General features: G+C 40.8%; 1 protein-coding gene across 2 annotated transcripts in view; it reads left to right on the top strand.

Moving 5' to 3' along the window:
• Positions 1-8,956, top strand: part of LOC306857026 (filamin A-interacting protein 1-like) — a 58,174-nt gene extending 49,218 nt beyond the window's left edge. Inside the window, exons 6-7 of one of the 2 annotated variants that reach the window (XM_079396668.1) lie at positions 186-2,988; positions 8,230-8,956. In XM_079396668.1, coding sequence (XP_079252794.1) covers positions 186-2,988; positions 8,230-8,391 — 2,965 coding nt within the window. In that variant the 3' untranslated portion in view covers positions 8,392-8,956. The remainder of the gene's footprint in view (positions 1-185; positions 2,989-8,229) is intronic. The other variant, XM_079396669.1, reaches the window with a different exon arrangement.
• The last annotated feature ends 3,951 nt before the right edge of the window (positions 8,957-12,907 follow it).

Below are 12,907 nucleotides of genomic sequence, written 5' to 3'. Positions count from 1 at the left end.
CAAACATAGACATGAAGGTTCCCAGTTGAATATCAGTTCAGTTAACTTTCACTTTAAACCCAAATGTTTCTAAAGTCTTTGCAAAATTGAGGTCGGTGCAAAAAAAAATTACAACCAATGTCATTTTTTGAAAATTCCCAGGTCTCAAATTAACAGTCTTTCCATATGTTCTTCTCTCTTCCCAGACTGAAACTGCTCATTGATCAGGAAAAGACATATCAGGAGAGAAAGGAGGAAGAGAACAATAAGAAAGTCACAAGTCTGAAGGACGAGCTGACCAAGCTAAAGTCCTTTGCCCTACTAGTGGTCGATGAACAGCAGCGGCTTACTGAGCAGCTGACCCAACAAACAACGAAGGTACAGGAACTCCAGAACACTGCCACTCAGGCCCAAGAGGAGCTGAGCTCCGCACAATCCCAGTTGCAAGAAGAGGAGAACAAAGTCCTTCGCTTGGAGGAGGAGTTACGCAATCAGGCCTGCCATTTCCACCAAGAGCAGGAAGCCATGACTGCCAAACTGACCAATGAAGATGCCCAGAACAGACAGCTGCGGCAGAAGCTCTCCTCACTCAGCCGGCAGTTAGATGAGCTGGAAGAAACCAACAAGACCCTGCACAGAGCGGAGGAAGAACTGCAGGAGCTGCGGGATAAAATCAGCCGAGGGGAGTGCGGCAACTCCAGCTTAATGTCAGAGGTGGAGGAGTTAAGGAAACGAGTGCTCGAAATGGAGGGGAAGGATGAGGAGCTGATCAAGATGGAGGACATGTGCAGGGACCTCAACAGAAAGCTGGAGAAGGAGTCGAGCCAGAGCTGTAGCTTAAAAGCAGAGGTGGACAAGCTGAATCACAGAATCATGGAACTTGAAAAGCTAGAAGACGCCTTTGGGAAGAGTAAGCAGGAGTGCATTTCACTGAAAAGCAACCTAGAGAAAGAGCGGACCATGAATAAACACATGTCCAATGAACTAGATGTGCTGAGAGTCCGAATCAAAGAGCTTGAAGCTACCGAGGTTCATTTGGAGAAGACGGAACTGGCGCTGAAAGAGGATCTGACAAAACTAAAAACACTGACTGTCATGCTAGTGGATGACAGAAAAGCCATGGCCGAAAAATTAAAGCTGATGGAGGACAAAGTGCAAAACAGCACTGGCAAACTGCAGGCAGAACAAGACAAAGTCAACACTGTCACTGAAAAACTGATCGAAGAGAGCAAGAGAGCTCTGCGGTCAAAGGCCGAAGTGGAGGAGAAGATGTGCATTGCCACTAGGGAGAGAGATGAGCTCAAAGCTAAGCTGAAAGCGGAGGAAGAGAAAAACGGTGACCTTCAGTCCAAGGTCAGCATGATGAAAAAGCGGCTTCAGTCACTGGAAGCAGTGGAACGAGAATTATTGAGGAATAAAGCCAAAGAGGAGCACACAAAGAGCCCAGTTCCTTACCGCTACCAACAAGAAGACAACAAAGTGAAAGATTTGACCCAAGAAGTGGAACGCCTCAGAAGGAAGTTAAAGGAGATGAAGGCGGTTGAGGGTGATCTTTTGAAGACTGAAGATGAGTTTGAAACCCTGGAAAAGAGATATTACAATGAACAGGAACGAGCAAAATCCCTGATGGAGGAGCTGGAGATCTCCAGGAAGGAACTGTCCAAGTACCAGTTGGCTGAGAAAGAGGAATCCAACCAAGAGCATATCCTGTACAAGCGTCTGAAAGAGGAAGAGGCCAAATCCAGCCATCTCACTAGAGAGGTCGAAGCCCTCAAAGAGAAGATCCACGAGTACATGGGCACAGAGGAATCCATCTGCCGCTTGAAAACAGACCACACAACCCTAGAGAGAAAACTCACCCAGCAAGAGGTCAGGAACAAAGAGCTGGCCAGAGAGATGGAGAGCCTTACACGAGAACTCGAGAGATACCGCCGCTTCAGTAAGAGTCTAAGGCCGGGCATGAATGGAAGACGTTTCTCAGATCTCCAAGTCTCCACAAAGGAGGTGCAGACGGACCCAACAGACAGCCTGTCCCCAAATTACAAGAACCTTGCACCACTGGAACGCGCCCTGGTCAACGGCAAGCTATACGTGGAGAGCGATCCGGAGGATGAGGTTAAATACAATGAGATCAACCTTACAAAATGCAGTCCGTCACTCATGAACAATGTCAACAATCTCAACAACAACATGAGAAGAGTCAGAGGCCCTTTTCTTAAGACTCGAGAAAGTCAACATCCAATAAATGGCAAGATGTCACTGAGACAGAGCGGTAATCACGTTCAACAGGGAGACGTGTTACTTGCACACAGTCCTGGACAACCGCTTCATATCAAAGTGACCCCTGACCATGGGCATAACACGGCAACTCTTGAGATTACGAGTCCCACCACAGAGAATGCCCAGTCCTATACAAGCACGGCGGTCATCCCGACAAGCGGTGCCCCTCCAAAACAGCGTATCATGATCCTCCAGAGCTCACCAATCTCACCTTTCAACAAACCCAAGGGTTCTCCTCCTCCGGAGAGTCCATGCAGCCCAGGCACGCCCGATCGCTCCATGTCGCCGCTCACCATGGCAGCCTATTCGCAAACTCTAGCTTCTGAGTCCTGTGGATTGGTGACCCCGGACAGAGCCATGTCTCCCATTCAGATCGTGTCCGTTACCACCGGAAGCCCTGACCGGTTGGAGCCGGCAGAGCTTGTGGGAGGTCATACGGTTTTCCGTGTGAGCCCGGAAAGGCAGAACAGCTGGCAACTGCAGAGGTCCAACAGCTCAGGTCCAAATGTCATTACCACTGACGACAACAAAATCCATATTCACTTAGGGAGCCCCTACATTCAAGCCGTAAACACCACAGCCAAATCCATCCCCTATTACTCCCTCGGGCCGGAGCAAAGGATTTCAGAGCTAACAAACGGCACTCCAGCCAAAGGCAACAACAAAATAACAAGCAGCATCGTGATAAAGCCCACATCAAGTCCGATTTCACGACCCTCACAAATTACAGTAAGTAATATCTGTGACTGACACAGACTGACTAGTGTTTGATTAGTGATCCTCCCCTGATCTCCTCAGCCGTCGACCCCTGGCACCGTGATCCACTCCAGACCCTCAGATCTGACTGCAGTAGTGGCTAACCAGTGCAACTGTAGTGTCTGCTGTTTGTTTGTTTCTGTTTGATTAATAATGAGATGTTTATGTGCATGATATGTAAAAAGAAAGCAGAGAAAACGACACATAACGAGAACACAAGCATTTGTGCTTTTTCACTTCACTTTGAGGTTAAGTGCACTTACTGTTTTTGATAGATAAAAAAATGATCTTGTACCATTAAAGTTCACTGATTGATGTACAATTGTATTTTTGGTTTATTTTCCATTTTCCACTCACATTTTATGTTGGGTTTCTGCTTTTTTCTGTTAATAATTAAAATGAGAATGTTAACAATAGCCTTATTTATTATTATTTTAGATACCGTAGTTCTGATGAGATGCACATGCACATTGGAGCAGAGAGATGTTTATGATTGCATGATTCCATTTGTAGAAAAACATTTTAACGGAAAACATTTAATCACTAATAAGACATAGTGTTATGTTTCTGGGGTAAATTAACCAAGTCAGCTCATATAATGAGCAGAATTGTGAGGAAACTTCACATCAAGTAAGAAGAGGTTGAGAACATGTCTGCATGAGTTCAGTTCATTGTCTGATGTCATAGTAACTGGCCCGGTCCAAAACACCACAATCATCCGCTCTCACTGAGACAATCTACAGTCTTCTCTAATGATTTCATGGAAAATGCATGGCCGTTCGCTGTTGCATGAGATTTGACTCCAAAGAAAAACACCATTAAAGCTCTGCAGTGCGTAGAAAGTTAAAGCAATAACTTCATGAATTTGCTTGCAGTGGTGAAAAAAGATGACAAGTTTTTTGGCAGTAGCATATTATCAGACACACACAGTATCATTACAGCATGCTATAGATGCATTCTTTTTAATGAATTGGCTCACACACACATGTGGAAACGCAGCACAGGAGTGAGTGAGCACTCGTGTACATGGACTATATCAAGCGTTAAATTGATTCAGGCTGGAATTTGTGCCGTCTGGAGTGTGTATCCTCTGGTTGTCTGGCTAAACAAACTGCTGTTCATGGAGGGTTCGGCAACAGCTGTGATTATGAAGCGAGACGATGTCTCATCAGCCCAGTTAGTGAATCACACTCAAACACACACGCACTCATTTAGCTTGAATCGATGCAGTATGTGCACTAGAGATGATGTGAACCTCGTTACCAAGAAACACAAATGACATGTGGTGACTGATGGGACTGAAGGAATCATTTAGAGGTGCTTTTCATGTGATTTGATGATGGCTGATAGTATATTTATACACAGACCTAACCAGACACACACGATTACCCTGTGAAAAAAGTTAAACCAGCGCAGGGTGGTGTACTGGCCTTAAAGCTGGTTTAGGTTTCACCTGAAAAGTGTGCAAAAGCCTTCAGAAACCACCAAACCTAAGCATGCTAAGACCAATAAACCAGCTTAGGCTTTTGTTAATGATTATGAAACTCACGTAGCAGCATGTGTGAAGGCAAGCGTTAAACAATAAAAATGTTCCTGCGAGTTCCTTCAGCAGAACTCGATTGTTTGGAGGCAGTTTTCTCAGCAGGCCTCCAAAGCGCAAACAAAAGCCGTGTTTATTTTCCATGGTGACAGCAGCTGCAGCGCCGCTCGTCTCAGGAAGCTCCCGCTCATACCACACTTTTAATTAGCAGTCATTATGTGCATCTATGTGCCCTCTGACTCGAGCCGCACGGGTTTCTGCTGTGTTACCCGAGCCGAGAGCACAGCGTGACCCACATTTGAACATTTTTCATGTGTGACGTAAACCTGCAGGAAGTTGGTTTGGTTTTGGAGAGCCCTTTTAGAAAGTTCTCTGCAAAACATCTCCTAATCCACTGCAGAAGTCACTGCACTGATTCTGGCAGACTGGATCTTAGAATAGAACCAACCCAGCAAACGGGATGTTCTTGGAACGTTCTGGCAAGGTGCTCTTAAGGGTCCGAAATTTCTGCATGTTAAAAAATAAATACAATCTCATGTTGTGTCAATCACATTTACACACTGCTTCTGACACTTTTGTCCGTCATAAAAAAAATTTGCATCCATAGCAAGCATTTTGAGAGGTGATTTGATTTCAGAGCAACCGTAAAAGCGAACGCCAAAATCCAGAGTTCATCCACATCGTCTAGCACAAAGCACTGTAAAGAACCTTGCACACTGAGTTCACAGAAATTGGTGGTCTTCTTTTTAATATGTGGCTCTTGTATCGCTAGGAAAGCATCAAACAGAGCCACTGACATCCTGAAGTAAACTTTGAATCACTTGTGATACTCCCGCTGCTCCTTAATAAAGAGGTGGAACTCTCTTTCCTCTCTACGCGATCTCAGGATTGGATGGAGCCAATATTTCCTCTTTATTTTTCTCTTTTTAAGAAGGGAGGACAACAAAATCATGCAAACAGCTTGAAGACTCCATTTTGTATTGTTTTGCGAATATTTTTGGAAATGGAATAATTAATACACATCGGACTCCAGGTTTCTGTGCTTGATGAATTTTTATTATGACGAATACGAAAAAACGTGCACGAAAATGTCAGACTCAGTGTGCAAGGACCTTTAAAGTTATGAACAAACGATCTTCCAGTAACATTAATAGAATGTTTATTCAAAGTGATCTGGTCTTTAATAACGTTCTTAAAGCGTTAGCACAAAAACATTATTTATACATCAGTTATGGAAGAGTTTTCTGAAACATTTTAGTCGGACGTCATCTAATCTACGACTACACGATTTTTTGTTGGTTACAACAGTCACTGTGCCAGATTACACGATTTTAACTCCTGAAATCTTGTCGTGAAAAAGAAACATGTCAGACTACACGTTTCTACCCGAACATTCTTCACTTGCGTCTTTAACGACGTGCGTGCTGTCATCGATTGCGCGAGACTAGACAGGGCATGACATGAGCGTAAGCAAACAATGGCTAGCAAACAGCATGTTTTGCTCTGTCTTGTCATCAAAAAAGCCCAAAAAGAAAGAAAACCTGACAGTGGACACAAATCTGGATTGCATGAAGAGGACTGCAAAGAGAACGGAGTTAAAATAGTTTTTAACTGACCTTTTTTCACTCTGTTGCAGGAATCTCTCAAGAAAACATCATAAATGCAGCAGTATTATTGTCGTAGTGCTTCATGAACATTTCCTCCATTGTAAAATTACACCTAGCAGGACCGATACCATTGTCTCTCTTTCGTTTCGGCTTGTTTGAAGGCGTTTCTGTTATCCTATTGGCCTGTGTCATAGCTGAGAGAACTCGTCGTGGACGACGGGGAAAAATTGCTAAGGGGCTTAAGATGGTTTAGAAAACATTCAAAAGTAATCAATTCAAAAGTTCCCATAATGTTTGCTAAATAATAAAATATAGTGCTGTCAAACGATTATTCGTGATTAATCGCATCCAAAATAAAAGTTTTTGTTTACATAATATATGCATGTGTACTGTGTTTATTTATTATGTATATATAAACACACACACACACAGTATATATTTAGAAAATATTTACATGTATATACTATATACATTTATATTATTATATCATATATAAATGTATAAACATAACATATATATACATAATAAATACAGTATACACAATACACACTCATATATTATGTAAAAAAATACTTTTATTTTGGATTAATCGCGATTAATCGTTTGAAGCACTAATCGAATGTTTAATTCAATGTTGCAACATAACCAAGAAAAAATTTTTTAACACTTAAAAACAACATGTTTTGAACATTCAGGGAAAATTCAGAGACATAGTGTTCATAACTAAATGTGAATGTTAGCCAAATGTTCTCAGAACACATTTACTGTACTGTTTACTGTAGAGAAATGCATTTGCAGATGTGCAGCAGAGGGAGCGACATGCTTTCTCCTGCACTGACGTCACTCTCTGGCAGAGTGTTTGTGCTGATTGTGCGGGAATTAGATCCGTCACTCAGACCCCAGGAGAAGCTCACAGATGACTGCAGAAACACTGTCTGTCTGCACTGAGCCTCCTGTCTCTCTCTCTCTCTCTCTCTCTCTCTCTCTCACTCACAAACAACATCACATCCACATGCTTCTCAAACACGTCCATCATTCTCCCTCCACAGGCTCATGTCAGAGTTGCTCAGCTATAACCAACTGGATTTTTCTTTATAGGTAAAAAGATGATGTGAAAAGCAAAACATTTTCTCGAAGTCTTCTTGATTAGGTTTTTCAAGATAGAAATTTTAAGTGCATGTTAGTGTAAGAGCATGAAGCCTTGTGTGTCCATACTAGATCCACCAACTAGAGCTGTTGTGTGTTTGAGAGTGCCATCTTCTGGTCATCTCAGCACCACACATCTGTGTAAACCTGTTGTGTTGGGCTCAGTTTGACTCGCATTTCATTTGCTTGAAATACTGTTTCAACTTCTTATTTAGTCTTAAGATTAGGTGAATACTTCTCATTTAGGGTCATGAATGTACATGCAAAGTGTCGACACATAAATGTGTTTTGGAAAGGCGGTACACATTTTGTTAAGACTTTTGTGTTGCAGGTCAAATTGACCCACATTAAATTTTTTAATAGCTTGAAATACCAGTTAAACTGTTTATTTCTTCTTGAAATTTGGTGTATATTTTTTTATTTAGGGTCATGAATGTCATGCAAAGTTTTGACGCATAGATGTATTTTAGAAAAGGCTGAACACATTTTGTTACAGCGTTGGTTTTGGGGTCAAATAGACTATCATTGGTTTTCAAGCAATTTGCCAAATGTCAACATTTTAAAAAATCCACTAAAGAATGAGATAAAAACCAGAAAACCTTTATTGTAGCTTGTCAAACACTAAAATATAAAATACATGACTCAAAGTTTGCTGAAAATTGAGACTCGTCTTCTGAATCATCCAAGGAAAATTATTTGTTTCTGCTTAATGTCTGTGCAGCTAGACATTTGTAAAGTAAAGTATTTTTAAGTGAGTCTTTAGTGTTTTTAATAGTGTTGATTTTTGGCAAGCTGCATGGAAACCAACGTGGGTCAATCTGACCACAAACACAGAAGAGTACTCTATATAATCTATATCTGTATCTGCACACAATAGCATATTCTCCAGTGACCGATGTCTTTCTCTTTGGCTCCTGACAGATGCCTCTGGAATCATTCCGGCGTCCTGGACCGACCAGGATTCCCAAACCCAAAGGCTGCAGTGCAGCGAAAGGATCAAACAGCTCCGTCCAAACCCCAATGAACTCTGGGAAATGTGTGTCTAACAACCTGAACACGATGAACCAGTCTACCAAGTCATGAGTGACGCGTCCGCAGCAGTTTGACCAGAGGAAAGACACTGATGTTTATTGTGTTTAATTTGGATGATTCTGGTGCTGTAATGAAACTCTATAGACTCAGTAGATTCCATAGTACAAAGACACTGTGATGACCATCCTGACCATCACTCATCTTTCACTCTATGGCACTCTTTCTTTTTTCTTTTAAACCCACGTGAAAAAACACTAGTCTGGCTAATAGTAATTTATAGTAAATACTACAGTGTTTTTGAACCATACAATAGTAAAGTACTTGTTGGAGCCATTATGTGAAGTTGTCTTTTTTGGGTTTGGCACTAGAGGGCGTATTATTTTTGAGTATTTAAGTAAGGGAATGATTAATGACAGGTGCGTAAATGGTAGGTCAAACAAACTTTTTGACCGTGTCGTGCCGGGCTGTCGAATGTGTAAGACTATGCTTGTGGCAGTTTGTCTGGAATATAAAATATTTTGTTTGAATGAAGACCAAATTTGTTTAAGTTATTTTTATTTTTGTTATTTGCAATGCCAAACGGACAATAAATGGATTTGCATATCCAAAGGTATGGACAGTGCAACAATTTTTATTCAAGGCAGAAGCACGCGTCAAAATCAGACTCCCAAACCATCTGCGTCCCTATAAGTTAAGTCAAAAAGTTTGACCAAAGGAGCCTGGGAGCGGAGGATGAGTTTTATTGGTGTCGACCACTGAAGCGGATCAAAGGACTACAACAAGAAAAGTCAGCTGATCTGAGGTCGGATGTGCTCATTCTTCGCCTTGCTCGTTTGTTGGATATACTGTGGATTATTGCTTTGATCGATCGCGGACTTCAGAGAACTACGAACCCGCATGTGTGTGAACAGAGGAAACAGCGCTTCTGAACGCCAATGTCTTCAGCCTGCAGCACATCGGGAACTGAGGTATGAAAGCGCTTTCATCGAACTGGAGTTAAATGGCCATATAAACAGTGTGCACACAAAACAAGTTCAAATCCAATGCGCATTGGTAAAAAAAAAGAACAAAAGGGGTTACTTGTGTCAATAAGAGTTGTTTTGTTTTTTAAAGTTCTTGTTTGCCCATGTTAACAATGCTTCATGTGATGTTTGATGTAAAATATGCAGTGAGTATTTTAGGACAGTCGATAGGGACCTATTTAAAGGTTTAAAAATGGCAGATCAAAGTGAGTTTCATGGCTCTGAAGTTGATAAAGAGGAGCTACAAGCTCAGAAATCAGAGGATGAAAAGGTTGAACAGACTGTTCAAAAACGAGAGGTTAAACTTACTGCAAAAGGGTTAATGGCAAAGCTCGATATTTTACAGAAACAAAGAAAGTTAAAATTTGATAAAGCATCCCGACTGAAAAGGAAACTTCAAGAATATATGAGTAATAGAGAAAGTAACAATGAGGTCAAGGGTGTGTTCGAAGAGTTTAAAATCCTATGCAAAGAAGCAACAGAATCACATGAGTCCCTTATTGTTTTAATGCCTGATGAAGAGAGAGACAGGCATGAAACGTGGTTCAAAGCAAAAATGTTATGGGTTGAGGATTTCATCTCTGTGGTAAATAACTGGTTGGAGAAATTACAGGAGGAATTAGATTGTGCTGCCAGCGAAATTGAACCCAATGATAGTATTTCAAATATCGAAACAAGGGTCAGCAGTCGCACTTCAAACCACAAAAGTAGCCGCCATAGTTCACGCTCCAGTAAATCTAGTTCATCTGTGCCATTTGCACGTGTACAGATTGAAGCAGAAAAGGCAGCTCTGGTCGCTCAATCAGAATCTTTAAAAGAAAAACATAATATCGAGCAACAATTGGAAATGTTACAGAAACAGAAGGAGCAATTGGACATTGATGCTAAAATTGCAGCCTCCAATGCAAAGCTATCTGTTCTCAAGAATTTTGAGCAACAAGGAGCGGACAGCATTGTAACAAATGGGATGGAGTCCTATGTTAACAAACAGTCAAAAACGATAACTGCATCTCTACATCCAGATGTTAATAAACAGCCAAGGACTGCTTTGCAAAGCAGAAAAAGTGTTACTTCACAACCTAGAGCATCTCATCATTCACAGCGCAATGTATCTTCAAGATCCAGAGTATCTGCTTCGTCAGATGGACGTTTCGATTCCACACAGAATGTGCTTCAAAAGCAACAGGAAATAGCGGAGTTGCTGATACAACATCAAAAATCGCATCATTTGCCACCACGTTTGATTCCAGTATTTGAAGGGGATCCTTTGCAGTTCAGTTTGTTCACAAAAGCTTTTAAACATTGTGTGGAGGAAAAAACAAATAACAAGGGAGACTGCTTGTATTTTCTTGAAAGATACACCAGAGGGCGCCCAAGAGAAATTGTCCGAAGTTGTATGAATATGACTCCTGAAAGAGGTTATGTTACGGCTAAAGCTATGCTTAAACAACAGTTTGGAGAAGATTATCTTGTCTCTGCTGCATATATGGAGAAGGTGCTTGGATGGCCCATGATCAAGTATGAAGATATCACCGCTCTTCAGGATTATGCACTCTTTTTACGTGGGTGCTGTAATGCAATGGCAGATTTAGAGTACATGCAGGAACTAGACATGCCAACAAATATGAAAGCAATAATTCTAAAGCTTCCATTTAAATTCAGAGAAAAATGGAGAACAGCTGCATGTGATCTCATGGAAAGACAGAAACGAAGAGCTAGGTTCAGTGACGTTGTCACATTCGTTGAGCACCAAGTAAAAATAATTTCAGATCCAATATTTGGGTCGATTCAGAATGCAGAGATGAGAATAACTGCTAAATCAAAGGATGTCTACAAATGGAAATCCCAGTCCCAGTTAAAACCAAAGCTAAAAGGGGATAGTTTTGCTACCAATGTTACCAACATTGACAAACCCATCGTGGGTGAAATCAAAAAAGCAAATGCTAAACATCAAATCAGTCAGTCTAAAAGTAACTCCACCAATTGTGTTTGTTCTCAAGGTCATTCTTTAGAGCAATGTACAGAGTTTGAAAATAAGAAACACAGAGAAAAGGTCAACTTTCTAAAAGAGAAGGCTGTCTGTTTTGGTTGCCTACATGTTGGACATAGGAGTAAAGAGTGTAAAAGACGCTTGACTTGTAAAACATGCCACCAGAATCATCCAAGTGTTCTTCACATTTATTTTCAGGAGTTCAAAGTTGACAAAGCTGTCAACACAAACAATCAACCGAATGTAGAACCAGCAATCAACAACACACTTGTATCTGCACAAACATGTGATCACATAGGGGCCGGGAGTAGCAGTGGTATCTTACCTATCCTTCCAGTCCAAGTGAAGTCTGCAGTAGGTAACAAGATTATTCAGACTTATGCATTTTTAGATACAGGTAGTACCTCTACTTTCTGTTCAGAAGGTTTGATGAGAAAGCTTAACCTGAATGGACGAAAAACAAAGCTCTGTTTACTAACAATGAGTCCCAAAACGACAGTCTCAAGCTATGTGGTAAACAATTTGGAAATTTCAAATCTTGCTGGTAAAGATTTTTATGGATTACCAGAAGTCTTCACGCAGAAGCAAATGCCTGTAAGCTTAGCTAACATGGTCAAATATGAGGACCTAGCTAAGTGGCCATATCTTGATGGTATTCGCATTCCACACATTCAAGCCGAAGTGGAGTTATTGATTGGTACCAATGCCTCCAAACTACTTGAACCATGGGAAGCAGTGAATATTCAGGGAGATGGCCCCTATGCCATTCGTACCCTACTGGGGTGGGTCATAAATGGTTCTCTAGACAGTTATCAAAGTGAACAATATACTGCTAGAGTAAATAGGATCTCTGTTGAAATCCTGGAATTGCTATTGGAAAAGCAATACCAGCAGGATTTCAATGAAAAGATGTCAGATGACAAAGAAGAAATGTCCAGAGAGGATGCAAAGTTTATGGAAATCATGGTGAAGTCTGTGAGCTTTAAAGATGGACATTACAGTACTTTTGTGGTAATTCTATAGTTGCTTTGGTAATATATCAACTATAGTAATATAAACAAATTACTTTACCCAATACTGTACTAAGATTTCCACAACTATAGGGTATATTATACTACAATGCACTACAGTTTACTGTAGTAAAAACTAAAGTATACTACAGTATTTATTACAGTTTATCAGTTCACTATACAGTATGCTGCAGGATTCAATAATAAAGTGTTGTATATATACAGTGCCCTCCATAAGTATTGGAACAGTAAAGACTAAATTGCTCTGTTGGCTGTGGAGTCAAGACATTTACAAATATGATTAAAAGATGAATATGAGACAAAACTACAGAATGTCACATTTTATTATTAGCCGTTTCAACACATAGATGTTTTACCAAATAAAAAGAACAGCACTTTTAGAGTTCATCCCTCTATCTGATGTGAGCATAAGTATTGGGACAGTTGAACATAAGGCAGATATAAAAGATTAAAAGCTATTATTTAGTTGCAGATCCCTTGCACACAATCACAGCAGTGAGTCTGTGACCCATAGACATCACCAG

Source organism: Barbus barbus (genome assembly GCF_936440315.1).
Source record: "Barbus barbus genome assembly, chromosome: 37".
Taxonomy (NCBI): domain Eukaryota; kingdom Metazoa; phylum Chordata; class Actinopteri; order Cypriniformes; family Cyprinidae; genus Barbus; species Barbus barbus.
This window is presented reverse-complemented; position numbering and strand designations above follow the sequence as displayed.